This window comes from Triturus cristatus, chromosome 2_2 (assembly GCF_964204655.1).
Source record: "Triturus cristatus chromosome 2_2, aTriCri1.1, whole genome shotgun sequence".
In the NCBI taxonomy this organism is placed as follows: Eukaryota; Metazoa; Chordata; class Amphibia; order Caudata; family Salamandridae; genus Triturus; species Triturus cristatus.
In genome coordinates this window covers 467,033,608-467,056,909 of record NC_140582.1, presented here as the reverse complement: position 1 = coordinate 467,056,909, position 23,302 = coordinate 467,033,608, and the positions used below count along the sequence as shown (strand labels likewise).

At 43.8% G+C, this 23,302-nt stretch overlaps 1 protein-coding gene across 1 annotated transcript in view; it reads left to right on the top strand.

The window, feature by feature from the left end:
- Positions 1-18,373: 18,373 nt before the first annotated feature.
- EXOSC9 (exosome component 9) overlaps positions 18,374-23,302 on the top strand; it is a 447,763-nt gene continuing 442,834 nt past the window's right edge. The window contains exon 1 of the mRNA XM_085641570.1: positions 18,374-18,520. Coding sequence (XP_085497696.1) covers positions 18,455-18,520 — 66 coding nt within the window. The 5' untranslated portion in view covers positions 18,374-18,454. The remainder of the gene's footprint in view (positions 18,521-23,302) is intronic.

Genomic DNA, 23,302 nt, shown 5'->3' with positions numbered 1-23,302 from the left:
CAGTTTGATAATAGTAACTCAGACAGGTGGCTTCTTACTGGTAGACCCTAGAGAAGGTCACAATGTTAGTTACCTGGGACCTGTTGCAGGCTTATCTTGTAATACAGTGAAATTTTGAGAATTATAATACACAACACATTTATATGTGGAAAGCACGTAAAAGTTGAAATTTTACATTACACATGATAGCTAGGGATACATTAAATGGAAACTAATGTAGTAGAAGAATCGTAAAAGTGTGCTTTTAAAAATAAGATTCAGAAAAAATATGTAGATTAATATTAATACATATAAATGGTGCTGAACTAATGAAAACCTTTGTTTATTATTGGAAGTCTGTGCTAAAATGGAGTGTCTTAGTAATATGTTGGCTACTGCTATTTTACTTCATTTAAGAAAATCAATGCTAAAATGTGTTAGAAAGGAAATATGAACTTGATATTATACAGACCCTTATTAGAAATGTTATAGAATATGAAAACATTAACAGAGTTTTTTTTAACAGAGTTTTTTTTTATATTGCGCAAACTTGACTTGTATCGGGTATCAGAGCGCTTTACATAGCACCAGTTGCATTACATGAGGACACATTTTTGTTAGGCACGCATTTCAAACAAAATTAGAATTATGAATTTTGAAAAACATGTATTTACGAGATTAATGTTGAAAAATGTGTGTAGGAAGGTTATATTAACAGTAGATATTTGATGTAATAGTACTCATAAAGGTTCATACATTTGTAAGTGAATTCGTTAAAATTAATTTCAAACAAAGCAGAATTAAAGCTTATTTTATTTAACTATGCAATGTTAACTTAAAGGCCATTCTTTCCTTTCTCTCCTTCTTTGGAGATGTTTTTCACTGAATATTGACCTTTCCCCTGAATTTAATACAATGGATCGTTCTTTTTGAGTAATGTAACTTGTTTGTTATGTACAATACTGTTCTTTGAAGTACTTTTGAATGTTAACTGTGAAATGTTCCTGTGGAAATGGAATTTCTATTCTGACCATGAACTGTAATTTCGTTTTTTTTTTAGCAATGTTAGGCCAATGTGGACTTTCTAAGTTTCGTTTCTTATGACAGGCGTAGGAAACCAGTTTGATGTTTCAGTTCTTTTAGGTGACATGATGTGACCATAGCCGTGAGATGATCTTTCGATGGTTGTTTGATGCTAGTCAATTAGGACTTTGCTAAAGAACTTATAAAAGAGGAAACCATAAAGGAGGGGCAACACAGATCCATTTTCTTTTACGCAGCGCATTTTCTTTTTTTCACTTCCATGAGCTGTAGACACTCACCTTTTCCGCTGATGCTGATTTCTTTTGTCTGTGAGCAGTTGCAACACAGACTTCTTACTTTTGGAGCATACTAATATTGCATTGCGGACAAAGAGAGATGTGGATGCTATTCGATTTTTGAACTTTAATAACTTTGGACTGCTTAGTCTATGCTACAGTCGTGGCAGATAGACTATACTTCCCTTGACCTTTTCTTAGCATTTATGCTTAAGGACCCTTAATGAATTCATCCATCCCTTAGAATTGAGCTGTTAGTCTACAAACTTTCCTTCTGCCGATTTGGTAGACAGATTCTGTAAATCTGTGGCTAGTTTTGATTTAAACTACTACTTAAATGCTTGGCATTTTCATTAAAGTAATTATATCTCTAACTTAACTGCTAAAGCATTTGCTGATTTATGATGAACTTTGTAGCTCTGATACAATAATTCATATTTTAAACTTGCCTGTGTCTATTATTGAGTCTTGATTCGCCATTTGATTAATATTGATGATTTAAATGTACTGTAGAAATAATCAGCAAGCCCTGAAAGAACAACAGGTGTTTCTTCTTTTATTTTGGGTTGCAACTGAAGAGTTATTAGTTTTTCTAAATCTTACTCGTCTTAACTTCTTTAGGAGGTTGGGATTTCCAAGTCCTATTCTTTATATCTACAGTATGGTTTTGAGAGTAGTGTATCTGAATTTGATTTCAAACTTGTGAGTTGGCTGTCAATTAATGGACCCCATTGGGCAACTAACAGTGAGTTTAATCACCCCAATTTCCACCCTCCATTGGCGGAGAAAGATTCATCAGAGGATCATTGCCTCTGTGGAAAATGGGATTGATCATCGCATCATACAAGGCCATGTATGGTTGGGGATTAAATGAAAGCAGATAGAACAGATAAAATAAATTAAATTATTTGTAAGTACTCTTCTGCTGGATCAGTTAAAAGAGGACTCAGCATCCTGAGACCAAAAATGGGTTTTAATGAAGTGGCTTCCCTTCCTTAGTAAAAACACCACCAGATGAGAGATGTGCTCTGTGCTATGTAGCACTTCAAGTGAACTGCCAAGATTCAATATTCTGAGCTGCACTGGGGTAACAGAGTACTTCCCTTCATTTTTCTGAGATGATCAGATGACGGACACCTGGGACAGACAGATGATGATGAATTAGTGAGAAAATTAACATATGTGTATAATGTCTATTTTAATGGCCTGACCTGAACAAAACTAAAGAAAGTCAGATTAGGGACTAAACAGACAATCATTTATACACCTGCCACAGAATGTCACCAAAGTTCAAAGTACCAAAACAAGAAATTGTGTGCATCTAATTTAGTGATATAGGACGAGGTTCTACTGAAAATGAGTTCATCCATTTAACTTATGTACTTCATGACTACTGTAGATTTTCACGTGTAGATGAAACGAAGTAGAGATGTATATAAAGTTAGGATAAGCAGCAGACATCTTCAAACTCTCTGGTATGGTTGCTTGGTAGAGTTAAGTGAACAAAACAATGTCTATACCCAAAGACAATAGTGGGGATAACTGCTTATTGTGCGTGAAACAGCAAACTATGCACATACGTTCTGCAATTATGTATTTTAATGTTTTGCACATAATGAACGTTCCAGCTCAAAATAATGAAAATCGGATAGCAAAAGAGGAGGAGCTATTTAGATTGAAACAAAAGTTTTCATCCAGCTTTATCACAACATTATTTGCATCACAGAAATATATGTTTTCGTTTGCAACTGATTGAGGCCCATTTTGCCTCAGCACATGAGAGAATGAGTGCTTTAATTGGGATGTGAGAATGGCCTAAGTAATTAAGGGTGTGGCTTAAAAGGATCAAACTGGAATCCCGTGCTTATAAAACCATGCCACTTAACCAGTATTTTGGTACCTCTCCAAGAGTTTTCTGTTATTGCATTCAGACAAATCATACAACAATTAACAGATATTCCTAAAACAAGCCAGATGTATTGGCTTTGTTAAAGCTTATTTAAACCATCAGAAAAATAAGCAACAAAAATTATATTGTTGTGAAAGTTTAGAATTGAAAATATTTCAATTATAAAAATACAACACTGTGCATTAAATAATACTAAGGTCTTTGAAAGTGGTAGTGGTCTTCAGAGTGCTTAAATTACTCTAGTTCTCTCCTCTTCACAACATGTTCCTCTGAAATCTCTAACTGTTAAGTCGTTTACTCTCTTTCTCATCCTTTCTTAAATACTCCATCCTCATGTCTAACGTCATCTCTTTCCTCTTCGATTATGTCTTTCCTGCTCTGTCAATCTCTGTGTACTTTCTTGTGACATCTCCTCTTCACCATTCCCTCTCTCCCACACATACAAACACTCACTCTTTCTGATCACCTTTAAACATAGAATTTTATTTTCCTTTGGTGATGTCCATATTTCATTTGCATTGTAACTCATTCACACACTTTTAGAAAAAACTGATAATTACAATTGGGACAACGGGGTGGATGTATAGAGGCGGGGGGTTACTAGGCACTGGCGGAGCTGGGGGGTGATGCACCTGTGAACCCCGCTTGTTAATTGGTATCTCGATTGTCTCCTGAGCGTGGGGGTCCTTCCTGGCCCCGTATATGGGCTGGCTTTCCTTTCCCCTCTCTCCCCCCCCCCCCCTCTGGGGGGCTTGCCGCCCTGTCCCCTCTTCTGCCTTCCCTTTGGGGGTCTTTTCATCCCCCCCGCTTTCTCTTTCCCCCTCCCGCCTCTGACTCGTCCCCTTCCTCTCCCCCCCTCCTTTCCCCTTCCTCCTCCTCCTCGGTACGGACCCCCCCAGGTGGGGGTATCGGAGCTGGGTGAGCGCCTGCCGCAGGTACATCGGCGGGGGTGGCCCTCCCGAGCAGCGGCACCAATGTTCTTAGTTAGTTTGGGGGTGGGGGGAGGTGGGGATTGTTGGGGTAGGGTAGAATTGCATATTATACTGATCTGCTCACTGTAAGTGTTGAACGTACCACTTGGGGTACTAGTTGAGTGTCTTATTTGCTGATAACCATTGACAATGTGGGATGGGATGTACCTCATCGTTGGAGGGGCGGATCTTTGTAAGTGGGATGCCAGAGCGTGGCTTATGCTCAGGAAAATGCACAGATGACGCATGCATACGGGATGTAACTGTTCACTATTGTTATCTGATGCTCAATAAAGATATTTTCAAAAAAAAAAAAATACAATTGGGACAAAGATTGGATGACCATATAGCCTGAACTCCTTTATGATTCACTCACAGGCACTGTGAGAAACTCATCAATGCCTTCAGCCTCAACTCTAGAACTTCCTATAATGTCCTGTCGGGAACACCCACTCACAACCTGAACCCACTCAGACACCTAGAGGTGACTTGGTTCACTTTAAGCACTGTAGAAGAGTTGTATTTTGTATGGAAAAAATACAGAAACAAAATCTGGAAAAAGCAAATACTTCTAATTATTGAAAGGTGAGGTAAAGTATGTGAAATATAAGGGAGGACTGCATCGCTCGTTTGGATTACATTAAGGGCTTTTACAATGTCCCGTTTTGAAGTCAGTTTATAACTACTGCTGATTCTGAGCAGTGGCTGGACCCACCACACGCAAAGCAGTCAAGACCCCCATCTCCTGTAGTTACAATTCACCAACAATGTAATAAAATGAGATGGGGTTTCTAAATAATCACTAACATTAGTTTGTAGGTAGCACCTCTATGGTGCCTAGAGGAAATGAATAGTAGTAAGAGGAACAAACCACTGCAGTTATACTGTACATATGTGCTAGTTAAAAGTATTTGAACAGTTTTACTCTACAAAACATTGCTTATAAAACTATCAGTGCAGTATATACTACATAGAAATATGAAGTGCTTTAGGTAGTGGACAGGGTGTTCCTCAGGGACTCAGATCTGGCAGTAATTAAAAACTAACACTGAAAAGGGTCCATATTTGATCTTCTGCTCATGTCCTTAACTTTACCAGAAAAAAACACTGATCAGTTTCTGAACAATGACTGTAAAAACTGTTAGGGTAATTCATGTCAGCAATGTAGTTCCTGTTTATATTTTACTTGTTTAACATAATCTTACATTCCCTAAGAGTGTCTGGTTTTTCCAGGATGCTGTGCTTCTGTATTTTTTTTCTTGCAGCATATTACTCCTGTATAATGCATACTGTGACCTGAGTTGCCTCTAGGTGTCTGTGTGGGTTCGGCTTGTGGGTGGGTGTTTAAAATGGGCCATAATTGAGACCTCTGCAGTTGAGGATGAAGCTAGCCCAAGTTTCTCACAGTGCCTGTCAGTAGGTCATAAAGGTATTCAGAACACATGCTCAACCAATCCTTGGCCTCTCTGTGGAGCGCATTAAGCAATAGTCACATATGGGAATTATAATTGTGATTTTATGTGAAAGTGTGTGATGGAGGTACATAGCTGTCTAAATAGTGACAGACCAAAAGTGGAAGAAAACGCAGACCTTATAACTGAGTGGGTGTGTTGTGTATGAGGGAAATGGTGAAGTGAAGGAGATGCAAAGAAGCGCATGCAGGAGATTGTGAAAAGAGGGTGCAGAAGGGGAAAGATAGGACAGAGATATGCAGATAGAAGATTTCAGACAAATGTGGATAGAAATAGGGCGTAAGGGTTTAACAAGGTGAGAGATTGCAGAGGAAAGAGGTGTCAAGGGAAGAAAAGGAGAGATTGAGACACTCTGAAAACCACTACCCCTCCACAGACCTTAGTAATGTTTAATTCACACTCATTTTTTCAGAAAAGAACAATATTTCTATTTACAGCAAAATCATTGGTGTTACTTATTTATCTGATACTTATAATTTGCATTGGAAATGTCTACAGTTCTGGCTTGTTTTAGGTGCATGCCTGTTATTGGATGATATGTCTAGATGCGAAAATAGAAAGCTCACAGAGAGGCACTAAAGTACCAGTGGCACACTATGATAGTACAAGATTTTACTTTACAAGTTTTAAGACACAATTTTTGTAGGCTAGACCTCTCAGAAAGGATTGGAAGTTAGCTTCTTAGGCCACACCCCTATTAAACATAACATAACATAACATAACAACAGACCTGATTAAGGCGGGAGACTCAAAGATGTTTTGCGGCATGGACAACGTGGGCTCTGGCCCAGGGCCCCAGCCTTTCCCAGGCTCCTGATACAACCTGCTCTGTTCTGCAGACAGTCTTGCCCTGAGGACCTTGAATAATTCTTTACAACATTGTTTTAAATTCCATTTTCCTTTACTTTATTTTTAATGTGGGTGATGACTTTGTGTCTATTATAGACATTCTGCAAAGAAATGTTGTGTTTCTCAGGGATGTGGAATTCCTATAGCCCGACACAGGACATTTTGCTTAGGGTCAAGGACAAGAAGTGTTTGTTTAATATGTTTATGAGAATAGGAAGTAATTGTTAAATTTGAGAACTTTGCATGTTTAAACCAAGTAAAATATTCTTTATAGAAAAAAAAAAGGACAAGAAGTTTCCATGTTTAGTTTGGCCTTGGGACAAGTCGTACCAGGGCCGGTTCTAGGGCAGTGCGACCGCACCGGGCGTTGACTTTAGGAGGGATCGTTGTGTTTGCAAGTTTATCATAGTTTTAAAAGCACCTTCTGCCAGCATTCTGACCTCCAGCAGCTATCAGCCATCAATAAAAACGTCAAGATAACTCCGTGAGTAATTTTCTTCCTACAGAAAGATCGGAGGTTTGTCTAGTGGAAGCTTTGAGTCATGGTAGGGTAGCGCAGATGGTTAATGTGCCTACTGCAAAGAACCTATAACAGCAGATCACAAAGTGCATATAATTTAAATAGATCAGTGGGTCATTGCGTTTGTATGAGAGATCCTTTAATTACTTGCAGTTAATAAGTTAACATCCTAGCATAGAACAGTGAGCTATTAACTGTCATCAAAGAGCTGCATGCAACCTGCAAGGTATAGATAGAAAGCGTTATGATTTTTCCCCCGTCTTTCCTTATTCTAATGTTGGAAAAAGGATTAATTTGGATATAAATCAATTCTGATTATTAAAAAGAACCCCCAACTATGGTGTTACGTTTTAAATTCTGAGTTTGTGCTTCTCCAGACCAAGCGCTATTAAACTGTACTGTCTACCAGTGTGGATGACATGTAACTCCTACACCTTATAGTCCTCTGTCTTATGTTACATTTCCTATACACTGATTTGCACACATATGATTGATTGTCTCTGTGTTTTGTGTTTGTGATGTAAAGTGCACTGACACCCTACACTGGTATAAGTGGCGCTATACAACTAATTTTATGCATCTGAGGGATGGAGTGGTTATGGAGACTTGAGGGGCACTGTTAAAGGGTGGTAGTGAGGAAATGCATGGCAGAGATGGTCACGGGGAGACGCCAACAACCATTGTCGCACTGGGCGCCACCAGCGCTAAAGCCGGCCCTGAGTCGGTCCTACCCCCTGCAGCACAAAACCTTTGGCTGCCAGATTACACTACGACATTATGGATCAGAGAAGGGCATTGTCTGCAGGTAAGGGAATAGTTGTGCACATATCTTAATGCTGTTCAAACTTGTTTTAAAGGCGCGTTAATACAGGTAGGGTGAGTGCTCTAAGGAAAGGTAAGTTCAGACTGCAATATGGACAGTGGTTTCAGTATAAAAATGCGTACACACGTTTGCAAAGTATCACAATATAAGGCTATGTATAATGCTTCCAAGATGCTCTCTGATTAGATACAAAATATGCAAAATATTAAAAGCAAGATTGATGATGCTTTGCTTTCAAAATAAGATATTCCTAAAAAAATGCGACTTGCAAAAAAAAGTTTTGCTAAACCACTGTGAACTTTTAGGTACCATTTCTTTGAAGCATCGTTTAGTAAAATGTGTTGATGCACGCTAGTATTTCCCAAAAATATTCATAATGGGAAATCATTGTAACCAGTCACAACAGAATTATAGGGAACATGGAAATAAACAAGCATTGGCAAAGCCATTAGGGATGACTTTGGTGGTCAGCCTTTGATTATGTCAAAGTGAGCCTTGTTTTGCCGTGGGTTTTGTAAAACTTTTTTTTGATAACCAATTTTATTGGCATTTTGAACAACAAAGTGAACATTGCACCACTGTGACATATAAAACATTTCAGTACGTTTACAGGTGTCCCCCCCCCCCATCTGGTCGTTTGCAAGACGAGTCCATCAGCGTTGCGGATAATCAACCCAGCGGTCCCATCCACTTGTCCCATATACGCTCATGTTTAGCCGGGCACCCTCTTGCTTCGTATACAGATTTTTCTTGAATGGCGCACCAGTCCACACCCCTACGCCATTTTACAATAGAAGGAGATGTTGTGTCCTTCCAGGCAGCTGCAATGTCTCTTTTGGTTATCAAAATGGCTGTTCCTGAAACAATTTGTCAGTACAGGAACCATCCATCCCCTCCATCACCCCCCGGAGAAGGGCAAGATGGTTAAGAGGGACCTCCCACCTCAGTATACCACTCAGTTCAGATACTATCGATGCCCAGTATTTAGAAAGGATGGCGAAGGACCAGACCATATGATAAAAATCAGCTGGCTCTGTCCCACAGTGTGGACATTGTGGGGTTGGGAGGAATCCCGCTTTGTGTAGTCGCACTGGGGAAAGATATACGCAGTGAAGATTGTAGATTTGGATGAGGCAGAGCCTGGCCAATATAGTGAGTGTCCTAGAGGCCATCAAAGCATCCCTCAGGTCCTCCTCCTCCAGAGGGCCTATCCATCGTTCCCAGCAGGCCCTGAGAGGTTCTAAAGTGGATGGGGTATTGTTTATCAGGGATTGAAACATTTGGGATATTCTCCCTTGCCCCAAATTTCCCATGAGAAGCTTGGCCTCGAGCGGGCTAAACTTGGGAATTGCAGTGTGGTTAGGAATGTAGAGGGCTAGGGCGTGTCGCAGTTGGAGGTACCTGAAGAATTGTGTGGAGTGTAAGGAGTATGTCTGTTGCAGGTCCCGAAAGGAGGACAAGTGCTCTCCCTTCCATACGTCTCCCAGGCAGGTTATGTCTATCAGATCCCACTTCTGGAAGCCCGCTAGTGTCCCGACCTCCCACAACCAAGTGCCGGGGAACAGCGGAGTTTGTAGGGTGTTTAGTGTCCCAGTGGATGTGTTGCAGTGCAGAGCGCCATGCCAGAAGAGTCGTATGGGTAACTATTGGTAAAGTGTGAGGGATTGGGGCCCCATAAAGCATGGCCTGGACCTGAGAGAATCCGAGGCTCTCCAGTTCCAGTCGATAAGCCGGATCCAACCACCCGCCGTTAAACCAGTCATGGATCGCCACAAGTGCATTACCATTTATATCTGGAAAAGTGTGGGAACCCTTGGTAGTAGGACTTTTATCGATCCACACTGATTCCAGAACATTTGGTATTTTAGCCAAGGTTTGACACCTGCAGGGCATTCTGGGTAAGAAATATGAGTGGGATCCATGCAAGTCACACCAACCTGGGCTGACCTGGCTGTACTGTTTTCAGAAATGTTTGTGGTTGGTATGTTTCCCTGGGTTCCTACATCTCCACAAAGACTGAAATGCCAAGGAAAAATATTGATGTATCTACGTTGTAATTGCTAGCCCTTCCTTTAACCGGGAACCGGTCATAGGCCCACCCACACAAGTTGGGTACGTTTTTATCAACAAAAATGTTGAAACACAGAATAGTAGAACATTTGTTATTATCTATTGAATTTAGGTACATTTTTGGCTTCCAAATGTTAATGTGCAAGAAAGAACATATTTTGTAAACAGATCCCACTTCTGGAAGCCCGCTAGTGTCCCAACCTCTTACAACCAAGTGCCGTGCCACAGCGGTGTTTGTAGGGTGAGTTTAGGGTCCCAGTGGATGTGTCGCAGTGCAGAGCGCCATGACAGGAGATTCGTATGAGTAACTATTGGTAAAGTGTGACATATCGGGCCCCATAAAGCATGGCCTGGACCTCAGAGAATCCGAGGCTCTCCAATTCCAGTCGATAAGCTGTATCCGACCACCCGCCGTTAAACCAGTCGTGGATCACCAGAAGGCGGGTGGCCAAGTAGTACAAGAAGGGATTAATCATCCCGATACCCCCTTCATATGTGGCTCGTTGGCAGATTGTGAGAGCCAGACGCGTTCTCGATCCACCCCAAAGGAAAGTCGTGATCACTCCATCCTAATTGCGGAACCAACTGCTAGGGAGGAGGAGTGGGAGATTTTGAATGATATACAAGAGACGGGGAAGAACCATCATTTTAAAGAGAGCAACCCTACCGAGGTGGTTAGGTGGAAGTGTTTGCCATTGACGAAGGTCATCTTTTGTACGTTTGAGGAGTGGGTTGACATGGAGGGAGCAGGTCAGCTCAGGGAGAAGCGCCACCCAGATACCGAGGTATTTGAATGAGAGCCTTCGTAGGGGGATGGTTGTTTGCAAATTCACGCATTCTCTTGAAGAATGGACAGGCACCACAGTGGATTTGGCTGGGTTGAGGCGTAAGCCCGATGCTCTCTCGAAAGAATGAAGGATCTGAAGGCATCTCGGTCCAAGCTGAGTCAGCCAGATAGAGCAGGACATCGTCCGCATATAGGGTGATCCAGTCCTCCTGGGAGTCTTGCCAGCTTCACTCCTGTATCTGGTCATCTGTCCAGATAAGACATGCCAGAGGTTCGATTGCGAGGGCAAAGAGGAGAGGGGAGAGTGGACATACCTGTCGGGTTCCTCTCACGACAGGGAAGGCTTCCGACAATGCTCCGTTTATAAGGACCCCGGCTGATAGGTTAGAGTAAAGGACTCCCACCATTTTCCGGTAATGGGGGCCAAAGCCTGCCCTCTCCAACACATTCCCCAGGTAATGCCAGTCAACCATGTTAAAGGCCTTCTCAAAGTCGAGCAGCACTAGGGCGAAGAATGTCGAGAGGAGACTACTGTGGGCGAGGGCTACATGTAGGTGTCTAAGACAGTGGCGTGTGCTACGGTGTGTCATGAAGCTGCATTGGTCAGGGTTTATGAGGGTGTGGAGCGCTCGTTTCATACGGGTGGCGAGAATTGTTGCGTAAGGTTTAATCTCGGTGTTAATGAGTGACATTGGGCGGTATTGAGCACGAGGGCGGGGGAGGGCCTACTTTGGGTATGACCACGATGGTGGCTGTGTCCGTGTCAGAGGAGAAGGTACCGTTCTCTATAGCTTCATCAAGCAGGGCGTGGAGTCATGGATTTCGCGGATTGCTGTATAATACTCTGCAGGAAAACCATCCGGGCCAGGGCTCTTGTGGGTAGTGAGTTAGGAAATTGCCTCACCAATTTCTTCAGCTGTGATAGGTTCATCCATGGTTTTAATTTCTATCTTTGAGAGCCAAGGAAGGGGGATATTCTGTAAAAACAAAAAAGGAGCTACCATGTGGCGTATGTGAGTGGTCTGCTGAATACAGCGCCTTATAGTAGTTCGCGAAGGTCTGTGCAATTGCTGCAGGAGTATGAGAAGTTTGTCCTTGTGTATCGCTGATTTCGGGGACTATACGGTTGACCAGGGGATGAGTAGCGAGCCAATGAAGCTATTTAACATTCTTATCTCCCCAACCTTAGACCCTGCCCACTGAGGACCTCCAAATCAATTTGGCATATTCTAGGGAGATATTTTTGATCTCTTCGCGTACTATCTGTAGCTGTCTGCGTTCCACCTCCCCTTCCGCCAAGGCCGCCGTCATTTCCAGATGGAGGGCCCTGGCCTCAGGCTGAGAAAGCTGGTGTTCTTGGACTTGCCGTCTGTGTTTGAGGAACCCTTTGGCGTATCCCCGGATCGTGGCTTTGCCCGCCTCCCAGAGCGTGCCCTGACGTTGCACTGTGCCCTCGTTGGTGTGAAAGCAGTTGTTTAGTTCTTCCCCAATTCCCTTTTTGTAATATTGAATCTGAAGGAACCAGGCATTTAATCGCCATAGGGGTCGTAGGGCTCCCATGGAGCCCCTCACCTGTAAAAGGAGCGGGTAGTGGTCTGATACTCCGTGCGCCAGGATCTGGTTTTCAGAAACGGCCCGACAGTCTGGGGCGGGCATAAAGATGAGGTCAATGCGAGAGTGGGTGTGTTGTGCAGCAGATGTGTGTGTGTATTATAGTGTCTTGGGGTGCCAGGTGCGCCAGACGTCACAAAGGCCAGTGTAGAGGCCCAATCCCCAAGACCCTTGGCCCCTAGCTTTCTGTGGGAGGATAGGGCACCCATGGCATCTCTGGTGGGTTCAAGGACAGCATTAAAATCGCCCCGATTATAGTCAGGGCCTGAGGGAGGGTGGATAGTGTCTCCGTAGTGGCCCGAAGGGCGGATCTAGGTTCGTTGGAGGAGCATACAATGACATCAGGTTGACAGTGGAGTCCCGAAGAGTACCTGTGAGGGTGATAAAGCGGCCCTGAGGGTCATCAAACTACTGGGTCGGTTTGAAGAGAAAGGAGGGCCGCAAGAGGATTGCCGTCCCCCGAGCGCCATACTCTGTTGAATCTCTGACGTGCCAGTAAGGGACATCGATTTCCCATCAGGTGCTTCTCCTGCAATAGTAGGACATCTGGGTTAGCCCTTTGGGCGTATTTTAAAATATCTGTCCGTTTGATTTTATCTAAAAGGCCATTAACATTCCACGAGAGGACTCTCAGGGGTTCACCCCTACCGCAAGGATGTGGCATTTTAACAGAGTTATGGTGTAGGAGCCCAGTGATCTGGAGAGCTAAGGTGGACCAAGTAGTTTGGCCCTGAGGGAAGCTGGGCGCGTTCGGAGTCCTTAAATGGGCCACCCAGGGGAGGATCTTGGATGTGGTGCACAGTGTTGCAGTAAAACAAGGCAACACAACTGAGGGCTGGGAGAACAGTCCCAGTTAAAAACCTCAACCAACCCCCCTCCCCATACAACCCCAAATGAAGCATCTGTCACCCTGTAAACAAAGGCTTAAGGTGTGAACAAGTTAGTTATGGGGCGTAGTGTAGGGCTACATGTTGAGCCCCTCAGTGTTCAAGGATTAAGTTCCTCCAGGTCGAATTCTTCACTGTGGCAGTACTTGGATTCAGATTTGGGGGCTGCATGACAGGTCGGTATCATCAGAGCTGGGCCTTGGAGAGTGATAGGGACCCGCTTCGGTCAGCAGGTCTAATCTGTTTCAGTTCTCTCTGAGGCCGGGCGATCCACTTCTCTCTTGGGGGGAGCCAGCAGGCGAGGCGGATGCCAGTCCACGGCGTTGCATCTTCTATGGGACCCAGTGTGTCGCCCACGGGAGGCTGCAGGTGCATTCCCCCGCGGCCCCTTCTGGGGATCTGCCACAGGGGCACTCTTTGATGGATGGATTGGGCATTCTTTGGTTGCCCAGGTCCACGCTGCCTCTGGCGTATCAAAGAAGTAGGATTTGCTTTGGAAAATCACTTTGAGGCATGCCGGGAAGAGGAGTCTATAGGGCAGATTGAGTGCCTGCAGCTTCTGTTTCATGTAGGTATATGATCTTCTATTTGCACTTCCTTTGTGTAGTCAGGGAAGATCATGATCTTGGCCCCTTGGTGGAGTAGTTCTGCTTGGGAGCGAGCATCTTGCAGGATGGCATCACGATCTATGAAATTGAGGATCCTCACAATTATTGGTCGGTGTGGGGCTCCTGGTGGCGGACTAGGAGCGAGAGCGCGGTGAGCAAGCTCCACAACAAACCAGGGACACAGGGCGTCCGCGGGCATCCAAGATCTGAACCAGTCTTCAATAAAGGTATTGACTTGGGTAGGCTCTGTACCCTCGGGAAGGCTGACCAAGCAGATATTGTTTCGGCGGGAGCGATTTTCTGCGCCCTGATGTGTGAAATAGAAGTTGCTTCACTTGCATTTTTAGTGTTGAGACGTCATCTTCCACTTCTGAAAGTAGGGATTCTGCTGCCGTTACGCGGCAGTTGCATTGCGGAGATCTTGGCAGACGTGGGCCATATCCACACAAACTTCTCAAATCTTGGTCTCCATAGACTTTTGACATGTCTTGATGGCTTGCAATATGGTAGCCAGGTCCCCTTCGGGGCGACCGGTCACGGAGGGCACTGTCTCACCTTAGGTGGGGCCATTAAGTGTGTACTGCTCCATTCGGGTCTGGGTTGGAGAGGCCTTTGCTCCTTTGTCTTTCCCCATGATGGAACGGACACCCAAGGGGGGGATCGTCCCAACCCCGCATTTAGGTTGGTTAGTCTTTGTGGAGCAATGGTTCATCCGGGGCGCCCTACCGATCGCAGGTCGGCGGTTTCCACAGCTTTGGGGCCTTGCGATGGTAAAGAAGCCACTCTGATGCCTCACGGGATCCCTTCACTGCATTTCAGTGGCCCACTGGATCTCCCATTCTAAGGGGAAAGGCCCCACGAGTGGCCCAGTCTCTTAGGCCGCCGTCAGCCCCAGCAGGTGGGCGGAAGGCCCCCACTGATTGTAGGCTGGAGAATAGCTGTAAATTTGGCCCCTGGGTCAGGGGATGGAATCCACTAGCAGGCAGGTCGAGCGCCGATTGTCGGAGGGCCCTCACTCACATGGCGCTGCACCACCAAGCCCTCACGAGGCATCTTGCTGGTCGCAGGCCAAGCTCCCTGCAAGCAGCCCGTGGCCGAGTGTGGTGTCCCCTCCTCACCTTAGGTGTCAGCGGTGGTCTTCTTGCCCGTTCTGGGCTGATAGGCTGCCGCTGGAACCCCTCAGCGCCGGACAATATCAGAGACTACCTTTGGCAGGCATGGGATCGGAGTCTTGCCCACACAGCACCAGTCGGGCAGCAGGGGCTCCGGGATCACCACGAAAGTCACCCTGCAGGCTCTTCAGGCACAGGTCAGTCCATCGCTATTTTGTCCCGACCTCGTTGCTCCGCGGGTGATCATCGGTCGTTTCTGTCACTCTGGTGGGCTTTGTTCAGGGGATCAGGACTGCCACAGATGCGGACACCCTAGTAATAGAGGTGTCTCCTCTGGATGATGCGTACTGGAGGTTCAGGATGACGGCGGATTGCAGAGGGGTCCGGAGCACTCTCAGAGTGCGACCGCCATCTTGGCTCACCAAGCCAAGCCCGGTTTTGTAAAACTTTATTGTTGTGGGAGCTGCCAGGCCCTCATCATTGTAACAAACATTGGTTAAAGCAAAAATATTTTTGGCCTCAAAAACAAAACATTGCCACAGTAGTTCCTGAACAAAACTACTTTGCGTGCCAATATGCTCCTTGTGAAAGAGCAGAATACTGGTACTCACAGTCAAGCCAGCCGGTAGAAAGAGAGCGAGAGAGATAACACTTTTATAAAAACAAAACACCAGACCTAAATAGGGCCCAGTTCTTAAAGAAAGTCACTAAAGTGCACCCATGATATATGTACTTGCAGTAGTCCAGATTTATGGCTTCCATGAATTCACAAGAATTTACAGAAGTAGGTTAGGAAATTGTACTCCTAGAAAATATTTGTGAACTACATTTTAGCACTGGCAAATAACCATGTGTAGATTTCCTCATGCACAAATCTGTCGCGCTGTAACAAGTTCACTTTCCCATTGATCACTTTTTTCCCCAACCCTGGAAGAAGTTTTACCTCTGGCATTGTCAGGACTAAATTTCCAAACTTTCTCTATACGAGACATGCTGATGAAAACCCATAAAACATGTAAGTTAGTAGGTTTGTACAGACTCAAAAGGGAATTACAGCCATGGGGAACTATTGCTTTCCGCCATCTCCAGCCCCAGTGTGTAGATCTGTGCAAAGGTGGCAAAACAAGGGAATCGCTAGTATTCAAACCGTACTATGGTATAAGATCTGGCATAATCAGAGAAGTTATTTTCAGAGCTCTTATATAATGAGATTGCTACCATAATTTGTCACCACTCTACATGCACCAAAGAGACAAGTGGATTTTTTTGTAGGACAAGTAGTTTTATAAAGCAAACTGTCCCATGGACATGTAGATCTTCATTTAAATTCCACAGCCTTGGTTTATGTTGCCATTAAAAAGTTTATTTTAGATCAAAACTGGACCTCTCATAAAATGAGAGGGTGTCTCGGAATATTTGCAGTAATAAAAGTGAGCACCTGTTCTGTTACAATATTGAAAACACACATCACTAGCCCTAAATATTAGACGTGAATGCTGGAGCAGGGTTTTCTGTTGAAAATTTATTGAGTTTTAAGCTCCAGTTTTGTCTATAAGTCATAACTAAAATCATTAATCTATAATCGATAATTATTGGTTTTGTGAGAAACTTTGACTAAGCAATATTATTAACAAGAGAAACTACACGTGGGAATGCATATATGTTGCTTAATAATATGTGCAGTTATTTAATATAAGTGTGCTATTTGTTTTGTGTTGATGCTTTTAAATAATAACGTGTGCTAATGCTTATTTATGTCGCAGATGGCTAGTTAATTACATACACATAAGGGTATTAGTGGGAATTAACACTGTTTAATCATTGCGATGATGTAGTAACGTTGTTTGTGTTTCTTTCAATTAAGATGGTCCGTTTTGGCCTAGAACAAGATGGCTGCCATTTACAGCCTGCACTCGAGTGAATGTGAATATGTCAGAAGGCCTTGCTGAACATGGTTGAAAGTCACCTGACCATGGCTTCTGCTGGAGTTTTGAAAGTTTCCGTGATGACAGCGACTCCAGGCAAGCTTCCAACTGTCCTTGGAGGAAAGAGAGCCACAATGAACTTTGTGATTACAGCGGTGGCTTCGCTATGGTTCCGAGGAAATGTATTCATGAAAGTATCTTTTGCAAAACTCGAGTTTCCTTCTTCCGTCTTTTTATTTTTGTGATTTTTCCGAGCGGATGTTCTTACAAATGTTGCAATGCAACATCCTTTCCTGCTCGTTTCGCTTGGTGATTCAATGAACATTTAGAATTTTTATGTTGCTTTATTTTGCAAGTTCTATTATAAATATTGTTAGACTAGAGAGGGTCTAAGGCCACTTCTTCCCAAACCTGCGTTGGTGAGGATCGATGCTGTGAGGACGGCGACTCGGGAGACTTTACTGAGAGACCTGTCCTGACCCATTTATGACATTTAGCTAGAATAGGTAACTATGAGAATAATGATTTTGCTATTGATTGACTTTCATTTGAACTAATTTTAGATAAAATACCATTATTTGAATTACAGTGTTGGTGGTTATTTCTTGTCATTTATTGAATACTCTAATGTGATTATTGTTGTTTTAAATCATGACTCAGGACAGTAACAATCTGGTCGCATTGACCTTACTGTAGATACAGGGTGTTTCAGGAGTTTCTCTCATGTCCAGTGATAATAGAGTAATCGAGTGTATGTTAGTGAAATGGGCCCAAGTGTATGATGAGTGCATGTGCGTGTATCTGTGAAATTACTCTATCCGTGGAAGTAGGGAGAATTTGTATGCCCTGATCTGCAGCATGAACACATTTAGAATTTGGACTGGTGTGCCTGTGCACTCAGTGACTTGCCCAACGATTTGATAAAAAAGCTGAAAATGGTTCATACATTCAAAGTTGTTTCAAACAGGCGCCAACAAAATACCCTTTGCCCAGGGCCCTCAAAATCCTTAAAATGCTCCTGGGGAGACTCGCGATTCTTAAGCCAAAAAGGGCTTTATTTTAACTGCCTCAAGTCTAAAATTGCCCGTGTTTCACTATACGGTCATGGGGAAATATAATCCCGTTTTCCCCCCAAATCTCCCGCTAGGTTGATGTAAAATTTTGACATGTATGGTTTTAAACCACCCCGTGCACAACAGCCTACTTTTTCAACCCCACTTAAATCCCGTCAATGGTTTATATCACAAAACTACAGGTGGTGCTTGCAGCCCAGTGTCCCTGTCCCCCATCTCTTTCCATCTCCTCAAAATATCATTTGAAAAAGGCATTGCTGGTCTGGATGACGCAGTTGTATTTTGCGGAATAGTTGGTGGTAGATATGTAAAAAGTATGGACGAAAAGGTGCATGTGTGTATACAAAAAAATAGTTGTTTAGGGCTATGCTCCTCCCTGCTCGCTGCTGATACCTCTGTATTGAGCTTCCGTGTTGTTCGGCGCTCTGACACAGGGAACGTCAGCACGTTACGTATTACGTTAGACGGCCCGTCTTGTGATTGGCTGGTTCACACCCATTCAGCAGCGGACTTAGAAGTAGAGCGGAGAGAACAACATCATGAGGGAGACTCCGTTGTCCAACTGTGAGCGACTGTTTTTGCTGAAGGCTATCGCCGAGAAAAAGGTGCGTTTTTGAAAGAGGTAGAGCAGATAACGTCAAAGGCAACGCAACTGCACTTCTTTCTCTACGTGACAACTGGTAGTGGTTAGGTTGTTTGTGTCCAAGCTGTTGACACACTCCCCGTAACACGTGTTTGTAGGGTGAGGGGCAACCCTGCTCAGGGGAAATCTGCCACTCTGACGTTTTTTCGTTGATCGATATCCTTGCTACACATCATCGTGTAGTAAAGACCCCATTTGCTGTTTGTGACCACTTATTTAGTTGTCCTACATTTTCAGGAACTATCCTGTATAGTAGTACTTTGAGGGCCAGGACTTTAGGGCTTGGGAACCAGGTTCGAGTCTGGCGTTGGCTCAACATTCTGGGCAAATTACTTAATCTCACCGTGCCTACCAAAGCCAAGCATTGGTAATGCATCGGTTTCGCCTATGTGATGAATAAAATACTGGTTTAATCAATTATCGCCGGGAGAAAAAAAGAGTTCCTTGACAAGTAACACAGGCGTAGAGAGGATGCGGTGCAGCAGTCAGAGATGCTGACTGGAGAGCTGGGGATCCCGGTTCGAGTCTGTCTGGCAGCAACATCCTGTGATTCAATGCAAATTACTTAGTTACTACCTGGTGATAAATTGGTATTTTAATGTGCTGTAAGAGTATAAAGCAAAAAGAGGCAACACTGTATGAAAAAATTGTTCCACTAATGCAGAAGTTAACAGTATTTCAGTGATGGGAAACTGATGAGAAGCAGACGAGGAACAAGCTAGAGCCAATAGAAATGGAGGAAAAGTAAGTAGCAGGCAGAGGAACCATTGAAAAGCCAGGAAGGATAGAAGACGGGATCGAAGTCCCTTCAAAGTTTATATTAAAAACATTAGATTTCTCAACGCTGTACAGGCGAAACCTAAAAATGAATGTGTCCTTGTGCAATGCAACTGGTGCTCATGTAAAGCGCTCCAATTCATTCCGGTCGAAAACTGCCCCCACCCAAAAAATGAAGTGTTGTTGGAAGAAAAAACAAGCATTGGCATAGCCAATAGGTCTCGCCTTTGGGACCTTATAAGTGTTTAGCCATGCAACAGTTGCATAACTAAATACTTATAAGGTCCCAAAAGCGAGACCAATTGTCTATGCAAGCGGCCCTGAGGCCGCGAAAGTGAACGCGATAAACATCAAAGCGGCCGTGAAAGTGAAAGTAATTGCGGTAAAGCGCGGTGCGCGCGCCCGCGCACATGCACTGCAGCTCTAGGCTGGCCTGGTAGCACCTTTTGGAGCCCTCTCAATAAGTCTCGCCAGACCAGCGCATGCGCTGGGTCAGGCGAAACCTAACTAGTGGGTCTCTCTAAGGGGTGTGTCTTAAAATGTAAGTTAAAACTCTGTGCTTATCAGTGTGCCGCCCAACTGTTTTGCTGTCTCTTTGTTATTGCGTCCATATATGCAATACAACAACTGATGAGCAAAGGCTATTGGTTTTGTCAGTGGTTGTTAGGTGTTTAAGAAGTATGAGTAATAACCATGACTTTGTTGTAAATAATATTGAAAATTCTTCAGTTCTGAAATGAGGCTGTGAAATAACTATAATGCCCTTTCATCTTAAGTCAAACTATTTGTACAATATTTTCTTTTATTTATGTATTATGGGCTTATAATATGTCTAGAAGCTGCTAATACTGTGCAGAAACAGCTTTATCAATCCCGAGCAGGAAATGACTGTATAGGTTTTACATTTAGAGCGTGTGTGTGGTATTCTGTAAACTAGTAATGACCTCGTATGTTGGAATGTCCAGTTGGTTGCTAGGAGGTGTTTGTGCAACTGAGGAATGTCAAGTTGGTTACTAGGAGGTGTTTGTGCAACTGAGAATTCTATCTCAGCTGGCTGTTGCTGGTTGGGGTCTCTGACACATGTAGCCTATTAAAGAAGATAATCTCACCATTTCAAGACTCCTCTGCTTTCTTCTGTGAGGTGAATTTAACATTGGCGACGTAATTAGCGATATACTGGCAAGGTGTTTCCAGAACTGAATGATCATTTATGGTCGTTGCCCGTGAGACCTCAACACTACAGTTAAACATCGCTGCAATCAATTTCATGCCAGCTGAAGGGTGTTCATCAAAATCCCAGGTTTTATAAGCTTTCGTACAGTTTTTAAGGTCATTCTTACTTTATTTGACTTTATTATCGTTTGTAGTCTGCACGCAACCGTTCTGTAAACAAGCTTTTGTTAATTGTGAAGATGCTTCACATGATCTTGTGGAATGCGTGACAGCGTTGTTACTTGGCAACCGTAGTAATCAAAAGGTGCACCTTGAATACGATTCGCGCGATGTGTTGGAGTGCATTCCTAAATGGTTACCTGCAAACTGGAATCAATAAAGGCGCTCTGCATGACGTAAGAGTGTGCTGCCTGGCAGCTGCTGCTAAGAAGTAAGTCATTCCAAGACGCTTTGCGCGACATGAGGATAGGGTCCTTCATTGTTACTTGGCAACATCAGTGTGTCTCCAAGATGCTTTATGTATTGTGACAGAGCAAAGCCATTGCGGTGGCACCATGTTGTCTTCGCTGTTTCTTAGTTATCTGGCAACGGAGTGCCATAAAAACAAGCATTTGCAATGCAATCGGTCTCGCATTTGTGAAAGTTAGAGCTTTTGTCGTTGTAAACAACATTGTGTTTATTTATGTTTGTTTGTTTGTAGTGGAGTAGTGGTATGTTGTTTGTAGTGGGATTATGTGGTACACAATATACTATATGGATGAGTGAAACGGAGGGTGGATGGATGAACAGATGAGTGAAAGCATGGATGAATGAGCGAGTGAGTGGATGGATGAATGGTTGGGTGGCTGGATGAAAGAGTGAAAGAATGGATGGATAGCTGAGTGGATAGATGGATGAGTTAAAGGGGTGATGGATGGATGAAGTGCTGTGATGGAGTGAAAGGGTGGATGGACAGATGAATGACTGAAAGGATGAATGAGTGAAAGGGTGGATTGTGAGATGATGAGTGAAAGGAAGGGTGGATATATAGATGGATCGAGATGGATGCATAGGTTTGAATATAGAATGGGGTTATGTACGGAATGGTGAAAGACTGACTCAAAGATTGAGTAAAAATGACTGTTTTTAAATGATTTATGTGGATGTGCAGTGTTGCATTAAACTAAAAACAACCCGACTAAAAATAGGGAAAAAGCATGGCAAAACAGTACTTAACTTGCAGTCCTAAAATCACTCTGCGGCTTTATTGAATATTTGGCAAAAGGTTCTAGTCCCTCAGCAGAGAAGATAGTAAACCTGTGGGTGTCTGGGTGTGGAACGGGTAGATTGGGAAGCTGTGAGGTGGAGTGGGGGAGGGGGGGTTGGAGTGATGCCACCCTGGGTTTCCCAGCCATACAAAATGGGTAGCATGGTTTTACCAATCAACTGGAAAAAGATAGAAACAGTCAATAAAAATGCATATTGTTATTCCTGATGAACTCTGGAGCTTCCCACAAAAAAATAAATCTATTTATAATTAGCTGTTTTTTATAATTTCAATATAGCTCCAACTTGGCCGCCCAAACGGTAATTTTTAGCATTTTACATGAACATTAGACTACAGTGCCCACAGGCAGCTGTTTAAATTATTTGAATGGGGAGATTAAGTGATTTGCCCTGAATTACAAGATCTTAAGTAGACGCTAGGAAGCGAACCAGGCTTCCCAGTTCCAAAGTCACCAAGTCCTGTCAATAGGCAACATCGCCTTTCCTAGGTGCTCATGATTTATTCTCCTGAGTAAATTTGTCATATTTTATTGCTTAAAAAAAAAAGAAAACGTAAATTGACTTTCCCGGCTCACATTGGCACCTAATCTGTCTCAAACAAATGTTAAAGTGTGAAGACGATTGTTTGGGCGAGTGTAAAGTGGAAGGAGAGATTTCAGATGAGCTTTGCAGAGGGGTCATTAGCAAGCTGTCGCACTCTGTGTGGTCGTCATCACCGTCGTCATGTAGTGCAAAGAGCGAGTGCTAACTCCTCCCAACTCTCCAGGCTAGCTTGAGTTCATGTTGAATGTTACTAGGCAACAGAGCACATGGAGGCTGCAGGATCTCAGCTTACACATTAGCCTGTGCCTAACTATTCACGTAGGAGCTGTACTGACGGCCTCCTTGTCTGACCGACGCTGGAGCACCCCAGTAAACAGCTCTTCAGCCTGAACTCTCGTTCTGTATGCAGAAGCCACAGGCATTGTCACGGCTTCCTGAAGGGGTTAAACATCAATAAATCCTGCTCAGCAGACTGCAATTCACCCTTGCACCAAGCCGGACGCTGACCACGCTCTGTCTGTAGCCACATTAAACCAGGAAGAAGGTAGTGTAGCACCAGGTAGAATAAAAGAAAATCCTCCAGAAGCGGCTGCCATGATTTAAGATGTAGCGCAGCGGCTGTGAGGCGGACGCCGTGCTGATCTTAAACAAAAAGTAACAAGACCATCAATGCTGGACTGCCAGCCCTCCATGCAGCGCATTCTAATTGTGGGTGTACTTTTTGGTACAGCTTACAGAGAAGGCATTGCTTTTGTTGTAATTGCAGCCGGAGTAGGCCCGCGTTGTGACTGCACCTCTGCTCTGAAGTACAAAGCAACTAGTATTGTGCTGTTGGAAGTAAAGATGCATGCACTCTGCAGCACTTCCTTAGCAGCGTTATACTTTAGCGTTTTAAAAAATGCCCTTTAATTTCAAAGTGCGAAATAGCCCTGAAAACACCCAACTCTTTTGGGGAACACAAGGGCAGCTGCTACTGATAGGGACA